Source organism: Desmodus rotundus, chromosome 6, assembly GCF_022682495.2.
Source record: "Desmodus rotundus isolate HL8 chromosome 6, HLdesRot8A.1, whole genome shotgun sequence".
Taxonomy (NCBI): Eukaryota; Metazoa; Chordata; class Mammalia; order Chiroptera; family Phyllostomidae; genus Desmodus; species Desmodus rotundus.
In genome coordinates this window covers 41134513-41152209 of record NC_071392.1, presented here as the reverse complement: position 1 = coordinate 41152209, position 17697 = coordinate 41134513, and the positions used below count along the sequence as shown (strand labels likewise).

General features: G+C 34.5%; 1 protein-coding gene across 9 annotated transcripts in view; it reads left to right on the top strand.

Moving 5' to 3' along the window:
* The window catches only part of CD36 (CD36 molecule (CD36 blood group)), a 79557-nt gene that overhangs the window by 48472 nt on the left and 13388 nt on the right, over nt 1-17697 (top strand). For all 9 annotated transcript variants that reach the window (XM_045194104.3, XM_045194077.2, XM_045194100.3 and 6 more), the window contains 5 exons: nt 121-315; nt 10572-10732; nt 14887-15034; nt 15434-15613; nt 16894-16985. In XM_045194104.3, coding sequence (XP_045050039.1) covers nt 196-315; nt 10572-10732; nt 14887-15034; nt 15434-15613; nt 16894-16985 — 701 coding nt within the window. In that variant the 5' untranslated portion in view covers nt 121-195. The remainder of the gene's footprint in view (nt 1-120; nt 316-10571; nt 10733-14886; nt 15035-15433; nt 15614-16893; nt 16986-17697) is intronic.

The following is a 17697-nucleotide window of genomic DNA, read 5'->3' as shown; positions in this document are numbered from 1 at the left end:
AAAGTATGTGCTTATTGACAACTGGGAAAATAATCTGTTTCAGTAAAGTGTTTTCTTTGAACTTTGATCTGTTTGTATTGATACTTAAGCTTCTGCTTTATGATCCCTTTCTAATCGTAGAATCAGAGCTCGTGGAAACCTGGGAGTTGAAAAGAAGCAGGTGCTGAACCTTAGCCTTCCTCCCGAACAAGAAAAATGGGCTGCGATCGCAACTGTGGGCTCATCGCTGGTGCTGTCATTGGCGCGGTCCTGGCTGTGCTGGGAGGCATCCTCATGCCTGTTGGGGACCTGCTGATTGAGAAGACAATTAAAAAGGTAAAAGAAGTCTGGAGGACTTTCTTTGTCATTCTGATTCATTCTATCTTCTGTCCCTTATTTGCTTTGGGTACCTGGTTTATATTTCATGGTAACGGGCAACTTCGTGTCTTCAATATAAACGTGATTATGAACCACCACAATGGTACACGATAGAGAAAAATGTTCAAATTATAATGCATATTTATCAAGAATGAATTGCTGTCTTAAGTATAAATATTTAAGTTCTGATAACAGCTATTAATAGGTACACAGGTTAGTTGAAATAACTGTTTCTGTTAAAGACTATGATGGTATGCTTTTGAATAAAAAAGTAGGTAAGTGTGTTTTGTGAGGGTACATGTATAAACAGTAGATGTACTTTGGTTAATTGTGAAAAACGTATATATATCTATAATATGTACCATATATAAATATGTAAATACATATTATATAGTCACTGAAACATAATTGTGTTGAATAACGAATCAGGAATTTTTGGCAAAACTAGTAAACTTTTTTATCTGGTAAACTGCTTCTTTTTATAATATTTGTAATAATATATGCTTGTCTTGCAAATATTTCCTATTTATAAAGCTTCAATTTTGACTCTTAGGAAATTCTTTCAGAAGTGTTTTATAGGGCATGTCCCAGTGTCTCTGAAACAAGCAGACTGTAGTTGTAACTAAATTAGAGAGAATTGCACAACAAACTAGAATTTATTTCCCACCCTAGCTTCTAATCAGCTTCACAGTTACCAGCTTTAACGGGCTGAGGAAGACTAAGATAAGGATATACAGACTGCTGAAGTCCTAAACCAGGGATGGCGAGTTCAAATGGCTTCAGAAGTTTAGAAACAAAATTAAAAATAAAAAATATAAAAAGTAAAGCTACAAAGAACAAGATAAAATGAACAGGAATTATTGTGAACTTAAGAATGTGTGCCTGCCCAAAGGCAGGTATATTTCTTTTTTCAAAACATAATTCTGGCCAAATAAAACATATCTGAGCACCAGCATCAGCTCTCAGCCTGGTTAGATGTCAGTGGCCTAGACGGAGTGTTAAGTAGAGTGCACAGTGGAGAATTACTAGAATTAAACCATAAAACGGGCCACGCCTACTAACTCATACTGAACTTTCTGTTACTGCCAAGGTCTTTATCTCCCTTACCCATTCCATTCATCAACACTTGGCATCTTGCTCTTTCTAGGAATATAAATAAATACCATTATATTTACTGAAGCATTGACTTAATTGACTAATATGAAGAATTAATTTTAAGTATAGTCATTCATAATACAAAGTTACTATTTTCTGATATGTCTTTCTTTATCTAAAATTGTGAAGGTTTTAAAATTAAAAGAAATCATCTCACTGTACCATTATAGCTGGCATTTTACTATAAAGAAAAAAAATACAGGACATTTTTTAGGTTATAGTTCTTGTGCTTGCATGACATACTTGCTCCACCATAATACAGTCATTTCTGGCCTTTCTGTCGCTAACAAATTGTAAATCTTCAGTCCTATGAATTTCACTGAAAAAAAGATTATAAATTGAATGTCAGCTCCTTCTTGGGAATTCACAATTTTCTTGATGTTCCTTTTGATGTAGTTTGATAGAGGCAGACAGGTGATGGTGAGATAAAGCTTATGTAACAGTGTGAGCGGGCGTTGTGTTTGCTGACTACTGTGTAACCTGCACTCCGTCCTGGGCCTCCTGTGGAGGGAGAACAGACCCAGCGTGTGTGCCTGCGCACACACAGCAACTCGTCTTTTGGAAAGGTCTCCAGAATAGAAGTATCACAATGGTCTCCCTCCGCACAGCATTTTAGACTGAGACTATTTGTTTCTGATCCATAATTGATGATCAGTAGCTAATTATTGATCATAATTTTTTTCTTCATCAACAATGTTAGTCAATATAGACTCTCTGTTAGGTGGCATACAAACTTCTAGCATCTATTTTAATTGTTGAATATTTATTTCTATGTTCATAATAACTAACCCTGAGAAGGTAAGTTTTGAGGCATTAAAATTTTGCTCTTGTATAGGGACTGAGAGAATAAAACAATTTTTTTCAACAAATTTAAGATTGAACTGGGGGGGAAACATATTGTAAAAAATACAGAGACCTGTGAAACTCTTAGAACTGAATTCTATAACGTATAATATGGAAACATAAATGCTGTTTAGAAAGAGAACTCTCGCAGTGCATCTAAGAGCTTCAAAAAGAAGGTGAGGTTTAAGTTGGGTTTTGAAGAACTATAGAATTTTGAATGTTCAAAGAAGGCTGCCATTACAGGCATGAACGATTGATTAATACTATAGAAAAGTTGTGAAGATTCAGTTAAATATTGTGAAGAGGAAAGGAAGAATATAGAGGACGCACCAAAAATATGGGATTAACAAGAGATGATTAGAAAGACAACATCATGGGGTAAGATTTAAAATGCTTCGAACATCAGGCAGGAGAATATTTAATCAGTTATGTACAGGCAACCATTGTTGTATGTTTCCCGGTAGGTGTGTAAGATACAACAAAACCTGCAGCTGGAGATCAGTATCATCAAATGGCTAGAATTTATTTGGTGCTGCTAAGAGGTTCATATATATAATTTACTTAATGTTTATAAATACCTATAAGAAATTACTATTATTTTACCCATTTTATAGTCACAAGACCTTAGAGCAACTTGCCAGCTCACCTAGCCAAAAGGAGGAGGAATCGGTTTCCACACCGAGGCGATCTCAGGAACAAGATGATACACACAGTCTTGTGGTCTAGCTACAATAGAAAGTGTTGGAAAGTAAGAAGACCCAAAACAGCAAAACAAGGAGAAACTATGTAGGGCGTGACCACTTTCAAGGAGAATATACGACTGCACTTTAATCTTTGCACATTCGGTAACAAAGACACTCTGCTCCAGTGGGATACAGTGCCTAGAAAGAACTGCTGGGTGATGAGATGCAGCGGCGGTTTGTATGGAGGGACTAAGTTAGGAGAGAGAGGAGTACAAACTACATGATATCCGGGGGAGTTACTGAGAGAAATGTACACCTTAGGAGACTACAGCACAGAGGTTTTATGAATAGTTTCATATGAACATCAGTGCCTATTACAAAGGGCAGAGTTCAGATAGATTTTATCATTACGACACAGACTACAGACTGTATATTACTCTGTATGGTAATATACAGACTACAGATACAACTAAACAGTACATTTGCTTGCCAGAGAGTTTGAATGTAGAGGCAAAGGAGCAGAGAGACCACTATATGATTTGTGCATAATTTGGTGGTTGAAGACAAAACAGAAAAGGGAAAAAAATAATTTTATATGAAGAAATAAAAGCAAGAGTGTAGTATTTTGGCAGCTAATAGGAAGCCAGCACACCAGGAAAGAGAATAAAATGTACTCAGGCAGAAGAAAATTAAGGAAATAATGGTTAAAACATGGTCACTAAGATTTTGGAGTATAATTTCAGTAGGATAGGGTAAAAAAGAGGGGCTGAAATAAAGAATAGAGTGTTTTCCCTTCTTGTTTTGGAATGAGGGTTTTCTGTGCAACCTTTCACAAGACTGAAGCGAACAGTATGAATCTAGACTCTGGGAGAAGGAAGAGGTACAAAACTGAAATTTGAGAGAAGAATGAGTTCCAAAAACCTATTAAAAATAGTTTACATTGTATCCCAGCTACATATCCTTCAACTAAGACCTTATCAGAATCCCTTCAATGATCAGGGCCTGTGGTCCGTTTACAACTGAGCCTGATTTTCATCTCACATTTCTATATATCCATGTTGAGCTTGACAATTTTCCTCATATAAAGAAACTGGGACTGTTTTCTTTGCTTAAATAAGACTGTTTCTTTTTTATTTAGTATTACAGAACTATTTTTTTAAGTGAGACTGGCATATGCATCTGTTCAGCATATAGTAAAAGTCGAATGTCTGAATTCGGTACAAGCTCAGAGAGCCAGGCGTCTTACCCCAGCCTCAGGAGCACTTTAGGTTAATGCTGTTATTCTATGAATATCTCACACAAGTTTTCATACTGATCAGTTTTTTGTTTACCATTGAAACTCATTGAAGATTATTTTCTTCATTTAATTAATAGCACATTGGAAAAGTTATTACCTGTACACAAGCACCATTAAAAAAGAATTAAAGTGTTTAATTGCAAAATATTAAACACAATGCAAGAAAATCATCTTACATTGTTGTTATTTGTAAACTATAGAGTCAGAATTCTATGATATCTTCCAGTTCTAAGAGAGGGCATTCTGACACTAGAATTTGAAATGGTCTGAAATAGCTCATTTTCCTTCCTGTGTGTGTGTATTTTTTAATTTTCATCTAAGCATATGTTTATTGATTTGAGAGAGACAGAGAGAGAGAGACAGAAAAACAGAGAGAGAAAGAGAGAAACATCGATGTGAAAGAGAAACATTGATCCTTTGCCTCCCATATATGCCCTGAACAGGGATCAAACCCACAACCTAGGTATATGGCCTGACCAGGTATCAAACGTACAACCTTTGGATGCACAGGGGGATGCTCCAACCAACTGAGCTGCCCAGCCAGAGCTATACGTGTATTTTTTACTCTTTATTTCCAAGGAATGTTTTCTAGGGACTTCATGCTTTTTTTTAATGGATTATAGCAGAAAACCTTCTTACCAACATTCTGTCCTGTGGTTCTTGATAGACTTGTGTTGAGTCAGTATGTTTATATAATCTTGCTAAGGAGACGAAAAGTCAATGGTCTAAGCTGCCACAAATATGGGAACTACCAAGTCACTTTGAAAAAGGTCAAAGTTCTGCCACAACTTACAAAAGATAATCTGTCACTCAGCTTTGTTAATATCACTCAATAAAAGTTTAGTGAATATTGCATAACATAAATAATTTTAAGTAAATTTTAATTTAGTTTCCCTATTATATTAACTATAGAACACCAAGAAGGGAATACATTTTTCTTTTTATTTATCTATTAAAAGACTAATATTCAGTTATATCATCATTTAATTATACCATCCTTTTCTTCCTCCAATTCTTGAAAAGAGTAATTTTTAGTAGCTTATAATAAATGCTTTTAGGTAAAGTAAATTAAAATAATAACTGTTTATGTTCATTAAAATGACTAAACTTTTGAATCAATAGATTATATTTTAAGAATGTAAATTAATTTATATTAATTTCATAACATATGCTTATAGTATTTCTATATTACATTTATATTAATTTCATAACATATGCTTATAGATATAATAAAATAGTTTGTAGATTTTTATATTATTTAAAAAGTTCAAAAAGAAATGCCTGAAGTATTAGTTGTTAAAGAAAGTAGACTTTTAAAAAATTTAATGACAGTATATGAGTACATGAAAGAATCCAAAACAAATCTTAAATTAATATAATAGTAAAAAATGGATTAAACACTAGAAATATTTTCCTTTTAACAACAATAATAAATCACTTAAAAGCAGTGTTTCAAGAAATAGCAGGTAAGAATATATAATTCTCTTCCTCCAGCCCAGTGTAATATCAACATAGTTTACTTTTCATGCCAAATAAACAAATCTCCCATTTTAGGTTCTTGCATTCTTGGAGGCTAATTTTTTGGGTTTTAGAAATACTTAATTCAATCCGATTCAGTACATTTTATCCTGGGTTTTAATACGGTAACTTGATAATCCGAGACTGAAGCCAGTTTTTGATTCAGCACCACTGATATTCTAATTTATTCTTTTTCTCCCAGTGCACACACGTGCATGTAAAAATGAGAAATGTTTGTGAGCATGGGGAAATTGCTTGTAACTGGTCCGAACAGAACAATTGTGGTAGTGAGTGTGGAGAAAAAGATTACCCTCAGTGTGTTTCTGCTTTTTAAGGAAGTTTTGATTTCATTGGGATATAAATGAGGAATGATTAAGTAACAGAAAAACAAGTTTCACAGGATATTACATGAGTTATTGCCACATGACTGGTTCAGCTAGTAAGTCACATAAATGAAGCAGTTAAAACAGTTTGGGAGTAAATGATATTAGCATTTTCCCTCTAAAGAATAGATCGGATTTGAATATCAATAATAGCTAACGTGTTTATTGAATACTTGCTACATGGGCTAGTAGTGTCAGCACTGTTCTAAGAGTTTATATTTACTGATACTTGTAACAAACTATGAGGATAATTATTTAATTAAACTATATTCAGTTAATTCTGACTTTCAGAAGTACTAATTTCATGTGGTTTAATATTATTATCTCCATTTTACAGATGAGAAAACTGAGGTACAAAGTAATTTAATTACCTGCCTGAGTTTAAATGGTTAGTACATGACCAAACTGAGGATCAAACTCACAGCATCTTAGATTCATTCTTTACCACTTCACTCTATGCTTTGAGGGAGGAAGCCGGGTGAGGCTTGGCCAGGGCGAGGGTAGGATAAGTGAATCTAACCCATAGACTAAAATCTGCTATATGTGATTCTTTGCCTCTTACTGTTTTACAATATCCTTGAGAAATGGGACAATATACTTTCTACAACTATGCCCTCATACTCCACACATGGGAAGATATCAAGGGCATTTTAATAATTACATATACTAAAGTTGTCAGTTATGTAGTGCTGTTCCCTTGCAACAGCAATAACCAAGTGAGCATGTGACTAGATAGAGGATACTACTGTCAAAAACATCTGCCTTCAAATTAATGAAACATAAGAAGTTTCAAGGTCAATGTCTTTCAAACCCAACTGGAGACCATGCCACTTGAGTCATCAGGTTGGAATCCAGCTATTTCTGGGGCTGAGGAGTCTGTATACTTAACATCAGGGACAGATACTAACACACACACCAACCAAGTGAGACGATCTTCAGAACCCTGAAACACCAATCCAAAAGAACCTATACACCCCAATGTTCATAGCAGCACAATTTACAATAGCCAAGTACTAGGGTGCAACCTAAGTGCCCATCAGCAAATGAGTGGATCAAAAAACTGTGGTACATTTATACAATGGAATTCTACGCAGCAGAGAGAAAGAAGAGCTTATACCCTTTGCAACAGCATGGATGGAACTGGAGAGCATTATGCTAAGTGAAATAAGCCAGGGACAAATACCATATGAGGGACAAATACCATATGATCTCACCTTTAACTAGAACATAATCAACAAAAGAAAAAAGCAAACAAAATATAACCAGAGACATTGAAGTTAAGAACAATCTAACAATAGCCAAAGGGGAGTGTGGAGGGGATAGTGGGAAGAGGGGTTTACAGGAACTACTATAAAGGACACATGGACAAAATTAAAGGGGACAGTGGAGGCGGGGGAGGGAGGTGGGTTTGGCTGGGTTGGGGTGGAAGGTTGGGGAGAAAAGGCAGACAACTGTAATTGAATAACAATAAAAATTTTAAAAAGAAAAAAGAAAAAGAAAAAAATTACATTGCTTTTTCTGGGCACGTAATGACCAACTTCATACTTCAAATTTATTGAAAGATTTGCAAAACAGGCTAGATATTCCAAATCCAATTTAAAATTAAGGCCTTTTAAATTCACAAAGGATGTAAAATCTTTTGCTCCTTTAAAAATGTAGTGGTGACATATTTAGTCTTGGTAGTCAAGGAGTGGCTATACAATTTCCTAATATACAGAGTAGTGTTAGGACCTACTAACAATTCAGTTCAGAAGAAATGAATTCCTATTTTGACTGCTTTAATATTTTTGTCATTAAACAAATCATGATGCTATGGAAACCACACAAAATTGTAGTAAAAATATCTGGTTTCTATATTATCTGCTACTAAATTGTTATATGTCATCGAATCAGATGTCTGTTTACTCTAGGGCCCATTTCTACTTCTTAAAAAATGGATGGGGTTAGATGATGCTAAGTTTTGCAGTTGATAATTCAATGCATTTATTTTAAATGTTTGCATTTCAATGTTCCCATTTAAAAAATATCATCAGATCAACAATTAAGGCAAAGTGATGTATGGCTCTTAGAGAAAAGGCATATTACACTTACCATATCCTCTGACACTAAATGCATATGCATTAGAGTTAGGGATGTATTGTGTCCTGCCAAGAACATTCTATCGCAGGCTCTTTTCAATTCTGTAAGCCCTTATTGATTTTCCTTCATTAAGAACTAAAATAAAATATGTGCCTTGAGAGGTACATGATAAATAATTGATATTACATTAGTCCTTAAGATTATTAGAGTGTGAGAGTAACGTGTAGATGTATAGGTTCGTGTGTGTTCATAAGTCTCTTGAAATGGGTAAATTAATACAGCTCTCAGCTTCTATATAGATTTCACCTTCAATATCCTCATTAAACATCTTTACACTTAGAAGAATAGTCATAATACATTATCTACAGGTAATTTTGTCTTAATATTGGGCTTGTTAGTATGGAACTCAGACTTTCTGCAACCAAAAGGGAAGTTTTTCAAGGACAATTGGTTGTAAAAGCAATAGGGTCTACCATCATTTCAGCAACTCCAGTATACCCAGTGTAAATAATTGCAAAAGAAGGATTTTGTAATGGTATTTTAGATTGGTGCCGTGTTCTTCTCTAAGGAATTCCCGTCTCCTCTGTTTTAAGCAATAAGTAAAGTTTCCGGAAGATATGAAAGTCAATTTGACTTTTACCAACTGAGTACAGAGGGGAGAGAAAAAAAAAAGTTATAGAGTGGTGTAAAAGAGGACTAGTCTAAGGGTCAGAGCCTGGGATTCTCAGTGTGATTCTTCTATGATGTGCCTAGGTTTTCTTTGGGCCAGCCACCTGGTTTCTCAGAGCCTCAGCGTGTCCTCCTAGAAAATGTGATAATAATGTCCAGTGTCCTTTCCTGATCCATCGTTCTATGAATTGATGCTTCCAGGTGAAGGAAACAAATAGATCAGATTGTTCCTGTATTCTTGGGCTGCTTTAGGTTCATTTTCTGTGACATAGTTTTCTTCCTCTTCCTCTAGCACTCTAGGGTAAGTTGGAGCTTTCCTTCTGGGCACTTTGTCCAAGGTTATTAACTGGAAATACGACCTGCTACAAAATCACCTTTGTTGGCAGTAGGTACAGTAGCTTCTAGCTCAAAAAGTGAAAACTGTGGAAGGCAATTGGGAGAGTAAATGAAACTCCCTTATTTTACAGAAAATGAAATTAACCCTGAGGGATTTGATGACTTTCCACTCAGTCCCCACAGATCCTAAAAAAAAGGAACATATTTCTAATGTAGGGTTTCTGATTCTGTCATTGGTATTGTTTTTCCACTACAAAAGGGCATCGACAATTTTTAATGGATTTCATGAAAGAATATTAGGCCAACTTCCTTATTTAATACTTTTATTTAAAGCATAGTAATCTAATAATAATGAATTAGCCCTGGCAGTGCGGGCCAGTTGATTGGAGCATTATCCCATACACCAAAAAGTTGAGGGTTTGATTCCTTGTTAGGGCACATACCCAGGTTGCTGGTTTGACCTCTGGTTGGGGCAAGTATGGGAAGCAACCAATTGATGTTTCTCTCTCACATCGATGTCTCTCTCTCTCTTTTTTCCTCTCTCTCTGAAATCAATAAATATATCCTCAGGTGAGGATTTGAAATATTAGATTGTTGTAATTTTTGAAAACGTACCATTGGGTTGCTGCAAGTATATCGAGAGTTTGGGAAGCCATATTGAGCAGGATTTTGAGGTGGGGGAGTCATATTTGTGGGTTTTTTTATTCAGAAGCATCTTTTTTCTTAATTTAATAAATGTTGAGTGATTATCTCCTGAAGTGTCCAAGTTTTGAAGAAAAGGAAAAAGCTCTCATTACCACTAGAGAGTTCCAAAACTGATTTTTCTCTGTTTTTCTGTTTTGCCTCATTAATCCAGCTCACTGAGGGCAGAAGGAAAAGTTAATGTTCTACCTGATAAGAACTTTTTAGAATAGCTTTAATAAAATTCTCTTAATAAATTTTGTTACTAACTGTTGCAATATTGCCATAGACTCACTCTCTAAGGCTTGCCAGTAGTTGACCTTAAGATCAACAGACATGCGTGTAGTATACACACAGATTCTTTGTGTAAAAGGTTAACTAAAGAAGTTGCTATAATATAATTTGTTGAAACATTTCTATTGCAAGTGTGTGGGCAAGATTGCAAAGGGTCTCATGTACATGGTACTTACTCACGGTCTTTTCATTGGCTAACTAAAGGTTAAAATGCCCAGAAGTGTCCTTCCTTACTACAAAGAAGTAACCCAAACTTGTTTTTTTCTTTTTTAATAGGAAGTTGTTCTTGAAGAAGGTACAACTGCTTATAAAAACTGGGTTAAAACAGGCACAGAGGTTTACAGACAGTTTTGGATCTTCGATGTGCAAAATCCAGACGACGTGGCATTTAACAGCAGCAATATTAAGGTTAAGGAAATGGGGCCTTACACGTACAGGTGAGTGAGTCCCCACGAGGAAGCAGCCCTCTTCCGTGGGTCATATGGGTCTGTGACAAAGACTTCCACTTAATAAATGCCATTGATTTGAAATCCACTCATACTATCTTGCCAATGGTATACATTGAATATTTTGTTTCTGCCTATTTAAAACCCTACTCTAAGGATTTAATGCTTATAAGAAATACAGATTTTAGTATAAATTGACTAGCATCAAATAACTGTCCTACATTTAAGAGGTTATAGGTGTTTTAAACTTGTGGGATATATTCTCAACAACTGTGAAATATGCATGCTCGATAGGAAAAACATCTATCGGAATTTTAAAAACTAGAGTATTTTTAAATTTTTTAATTTAAAAATTGTTAATTTTTTAATTGAATGTATAGATTGTATAGGTTCTCCAAGTGTGGTCCCTCAGCTAGTAGCATCAGAATCGCCTGGGAACTTAGTAGAAATGCAAATTCTCAGACTCTACACCATACCACATGGACCAGAGACTCTTGGGTTGGAAACCAGCCATAAGCTTTACAGACCCCTCTGGGTGACTCCAATACACACTCAAGTTTGAGAACCGCGGCGTTATACTTATTTTACATAACAATAGTACCTGCTAAGGATTTCTATTCAATCTAATTTCCACATCAAATGGAGGGTTCTATTTCTCAGTATTATATATTTGTATATATTATATAAGTAAATATATAAATAAATGTAAATAAGTGTACTACATATGTAAATATGAAATATACATTACATATTAAGTGTTATATATTCATTATTATATATTTTTCCAGTAGTGAGACTGAATATGCTATATCTTTATCCTACATTCCTAATAGTGAGCACACTTTTGAACAGCATCTTGGGCTATTAGAATTAAGGGGAAATAATTAGCCAGAACTTTTCATTTTGTAATTAAACAAAACTGACACCAAGGGATGTGACATGATTTGTTCATGTTCACACAGACCTAGAAACTGGTGACTCCTAGATTTTTGTATATATTTTCTCCAGATTAAGAAGTCATAGACTCTCTTTTTCCCCACTATCAAAGTAAAAAATGGGAGAGAATGAGGTGCCAAAGCACTAACCTTAACCAAGGATCAGGTGCACGTTTATAGATCCACATGGGAACACAATTAAGTTCCACTGAATCACTTGCTATACAAATATGTGATTTTTCCTCAAGGATTATAACTAGTTATATACCATGATCGATTCTTACCAGAACATATATATCTTAATCATTTTTTACAATTCATAATTTTAGTACATTATTTGTTTTAGGTCATCTATAATTGTATAATTGTATAATGTTTCCTCTCTATGCATTCTGTTTCTCAATTGACAACTCACACTCCAAACCTAATGGAAGGACGAGAGTGGTGGGGTGGAGCCTGTTACGTACAGCACACAACATACAGAGCGCCTGGGTGCCCCTCGTGTCCTAGCGGTTGTCCCAAGTCTCCCGTCTCCGTGCTCGTGTCCCTATTTACAACGCCGCCAAAGAAAACTTGGCTTTTGTTGTTAGAAAACAAAAGCTTACCTCAGAAAGTATTTTTATTTCTTCATGGGCTTATAGTTTTATGTTACTATCAAAAGCCTATATGAACACCTTGTTCAAAACAAAAATGTTGTAGCTATGATGTGTGCCTTTGAAAATCTAGAATTCACATGTGACCTAATGACCATATAAGCATATTGTTTAAAAATCATAACCTGAGAAATTGAATACATCTGAGGAAAGAGAATACTTGTTAGAATTTGAAAACTTATGTTTTCTGTTTATATTTTTATATGTTTGTGGGAGGTTATTATTTTTTTACTTTACAGATTTTACTCGTAATATGGGGAAACAATCATAATATTGAATCTAGTGCTAGTCCCACTCTGATAGCTGACAAGTAATATATTATTCCTAGAGGCTTTAACCTCTGGGGAGGGGAGGGGTAGAGATACTGGTTTCATGTGGAGAGGCAGTGATTGGGTGGTTGAAGAAGGGAAGATGGATTTGCAGCTAACATTTATAAACAATAATTTTCTGATTATATAACAATGTTACAGGGATTTCTGATCATGTTGGGGTCATCTTGTCTCCATGTCACCAAAATTGAGTCACTAGTGTCTGTTAGGATGCCTTAAACAATGGGAAAACCACGTTCCAGAAAAAGTTAATAGCTGGAGAATCTTCATCTGTTGAGGTGACCCTACCTCCTCCTAAACTATGCTTGGAATCCAGTGTAAATTAGACATGTAAAAGGGTGTTCTTTCTCATGCAGAACCACAGATTTATTTGGATGACGGTACCTTAAGTGACTTTTCATGAAACTTTGTTGACAAGTATGATGTAGGTCAAAGCATGTAATTTCCTGGATTGAGATATTAATTACATATATTCCAATGTACACCATTTCTATAATCTCTATGAATATTTAGTAATTCCTTCAGGATATTCACAGATGAAACTTTTTTTATTTTGTATTTATTTATTTATTTTAGTTACTTTGTTTTGGCAGGAATACAAAGAAAGCAGTTTCAGGCAAATTACAAGGGGAATTTCTTCCTTTGACCTTCTTAACCAACACTTTCCAAAACCTGAATACATTCTAATTTTTAAACAAACAAAAAATGACTGATTATGTTCTCGTTTTAAAAGCACATTCTAATAACAGCCCTCAGTTTAAAGAATATTTTCTCAGTGAGTGCCATCTACTGGTATAATGTTATAAGTACAATGGAAGTAAGCTCTAGCATTTAGGTCAAAATAATTTAGCTAATATATATATATATATATGTGTTCTTGAAGATTGTAGTATTTCAATTCTAAATGTTAATAACATATAATTTTAAAATACAGTTATATAAGAGGAAAATAGTAACTGACTAATAATAAACTGTCCTGGGAGCTGTTTTAGATTTTTATATGCCTTGTTTGTCTTCAGTACCTAAATAAGAATAAAGTTTTGATAAAATTATATTAAGAATAAAATATTTCTAGATGATTGGCAGTTCTATTTTTTTAAAGATTTTAATTTATTTTTAGAGAGGGGGGCGGGAGGGAGAGAAGGAGAGAAACATCAGTATGCAGTTGCCTGTCACAGGCCCCCTGCTGGGGACCTAGCCCACAAGTCAGGCATGTGCCCTGACTGGGAATTGAACCAGTGACCCTTTGGTTCGCAGGCTGGCAGGCACTCAATCCACTGAGCCAGACCAGCCAGGGGCAGTTCTCTTTTGAAAGAATAAGACCCATTAATTAATTTATTCATTTAAAAATATTTAATAAGAACTCATCATGCACCAGGCATTGTCTTGAGGTCACAATACACTCATAATTCAGAGTGTTACATAATACACTCAAAAATTTACATTTTTATTATACCTGAGCAGAGAGTATTGTTTTTACCACTTCACTCCCATTTTTTTTCAGTCTTTACCTTAGTTATCTTCTCACCTTACATCATATACATTCAAATATATGATAGTGCAATGAATGATGGATACACTATTTCATCTCAGTGATCGTCTTGTAAGTTAAAATATTTTTCTCTATAATAATCACTCTTCAACACACTTATAAAATGTAGTTGGTACTTTGAAGCCTAGAGATGTTAGAGCCAAGAGCTTAGAATTAATCAGTATTTAATATATGGGAAGGGGAGGGAAATTGGTCTAAGCAAGGAAATTATCCTTCTCTTTCACTTTACAATTCAACCAAATTCAATCACTTGCATTTCTAACAATACACTACGTTCTTCTTACCTTATATGTTCCACTTTCTAACCTATTTCACCTAACTGAACTTCTCCTTGTAATTCAGACCACTTATGTGGAATTGCTAGAAAATGTGTCTTGACCCTTATCTGCACCATGTCCGTTCCAGGCCTGGACTTGTATCTGTCTGTGTTTTACCACGGACTCTGTGTAAACTTCTGTATTAACTCATTACTTCTCCCCTTCGAGGAAAATTTAAGACCCCTTTTTCTGATTTGCTAGAGACCCAGCATTGGCATCTTTACCATTTGAACCTAATTGTTTAGCACTATTTCTGACATTCTACACAGTAAAAAGAATGTTGCACTAATGAATAGCATTTGAGAACTGACGTTCACTTGACACAATAATTTTGAATTTTATTTACTTTTGTATTTCAGAGTTCGCTATCTAGCCAAGGAAAATGTAACCCATGACTCTCAGAATAACACAGTCTCTTTTGTGCAGCCCAATGGTGCCATCTTTGAACCGTCACTGTCAATTGGATCAGAGAATGACACTTACACTGTTCTCAACTTGGCTGTAGCTGTGAGTAGGCAAACAGAATTATTTCTTTTAAATTACTCTAAAATCTCATTATTGGAACTACCGATAGATAGTATTTATTTTGTTCCTAGGTCATTATATGAATGAAATTTTGGTCATTAGAAAAGATGAAATAATCAACTTAATCAACCACTTAAAGTGTAATATTAAAAAACAATAGGACTTAACTTTGAATGTCTTCTCCTTGTGGTTGAAATTGTACTCAAATGTGTTCATCTAGGGATTAGACAAATTATACTTCTAATTCTGGCAAGATTTGGCAGTAATTTTGGAGATACGGTTTTTAAAATTTTATTAAACTTAATTCTAGTGTTTAATCTATTTATTTGTTAAATATTTAATATTGCAAATGGTGTCTTATATAGTGTTTTTTTTTTATAGGCTATACCCCACCTCTTTCCAAATGCATTTGTTCAGTCGATACTGAACTCACTTATCAAAAAGTCAAAGTCAACTATGTTCCAAAGGAGAACTGTGAAAGAGATATTGTGGGGGTATGAGGACCCATTCTTGAAAATCGTGCCGTACCCTGTTTCTAAAATTGTTGGTGTATTCTTTCCTGTGAGTACCAAATATGAAGGTCGATATTGTTGTACTTTAACTGGATAAATATAATAGCATTCAAAATTCGTATTATAATTTAGTGTGCTAACCCTATTTATTATCTTGGTATATATATTCTAATTCTTAAAAAGTCTTTGTGTCACATGGCTTCAGTTTTCCAAGTTCAGAAAATTTACTTATCTATTAAATTTAATAATTAAATTAAAAATTAAGAAGCTGAGGTTTATTTTTTGATAAATATGGAATTTGTCTAAAATTAGATTATAAGCTGGTGACTCTTTGAGCACTATTTTCAGTTTTAATTTGCCTTCTCAAAAAAGTCAAGTTTAATACCATATTTTTGATTGTGTTAAATATATTCATTCTATCATTTCCTCTCTTCTAAACCTCTTATAAATTGTTTAAATGTAAATTTAAAAGCCTAAATTTGCACACGCTAGATTGATAAAATGCCCTATTTTATGGAGTTTGTTAATAAGAACTTCTAGTAGTCTATAGGTGTCATGAAAGGCAGTTTGTACATTAAGGAAAACATGACTTTAGTGACAGACTTAGCCACAGCTTAATGTTTTGAATTATAAATAGGACAAGCTGACCCTTGAATTGGAATTTTGACTACGATTTGGCACTCTATGTGATATTAGTAATATTCTCCAGGTCATTGCTGTTATTTTACTTCCACGTCGTGTTTATGATTACAACATTATCTACCAATTAAAATTAAGCATCATTGTAGAGAGCCTTAAGGGGTCAGAGATTCAGTTATTTTCTTTTTAACTCAAGTATTCATAACTCTTTCCTTGGGTAATTCTGTTTTTAATTTTGTATACCTAATTTTTGGTAACTACTTATTCAAGATCATAACATTCAGAATACCCCTAGAAATCTATCATTGTTCTCAAAGGTTTTGTTTAATACCCCCTCACCTCAATAAAATAGTAATAATCAAAACGGTCTTGCTGGTTTAATTATGACAAAGAGCACTAGAGTCTGAATTATATAAACTTCTGATTGATTTCTTCCTTCGTCTCAGCATCTAGCACGTATTTCTAGGCACATTTTATATTCCATCTTTTCAACATGTTAAAGACCAATAATTTGAAAACTTCATTGCATATATGTTTTAAATAATATAAAATACTCATGAATAACTAGTCTTTGAAAAATGCAGAAGTGATATTAGATATCACTTTTAGATATTTAGATATCTAAATTAGATATTTTATAACTTGGAGAGTACGGGTTGTTTTAAAGGTATTTTTTTCTTGTCTTTTCAGTACAATGGCACTACAGATGGAGTTTATACAGTTTTCAATGGAAAAGACGATGTCAGCAAAGTTGCCATAATCGACACTTACAAAGGTAAAAAGTAAGTATCCAGGTTAAATGTGTGCATGTGTGTGTGTGTGTGTGTGTTGCTCGGGTACTCTCAGGCAGGAGGGGTGTTCACTTCACTGGGAAGGCACAGCACAGGCACCCACCCATGAAACAGATCTGCCTGGATCTCAGCCCTGAAGACTGTTCTGCCAGGCATTAACCCTTTAGTTCTGACAGCTAGTCACACACTAGTGCACAGGTTCTTTTGCACAAGAAATGCAGAGGGACTATTTCCATTTCTACTGCATAACCAGCCTTATGGAGCACCTGCCCAATTAGATAACCACACAACAAAAAGGGAGAAAATCAGTACATCAACTGATCATCTAGTAGGGATAAAAATATTTTTACTGGGTTTTTAAACCTTTTTTATTCAGCATATCAAGTAAAAGTTGTTCATTACATTGCCATGACCTAATGTGTCTATAAAGGTAAAAGCTTAATGAATCCATGCAAACTTTCCCCTTCAAGGATTTCTTGAAATAATTTCTTATTTGGTAAGTCAGCTTTTTAATGTCTGAATCTTACCAATTCAAACATAAAATTAGCATTTCAAGTAGTCTTAAAATGTATGTATTAAACTTGAAAATAAAGAGCATGTCTCCTTTAAAGTAGTAATGGAATGGGATATGCTCATATAGCCATGATTTTCTTTCTTTTCCTCGGTCCTGCCTGTGCAGCTGAAATATAGGTTATTTTTTTTA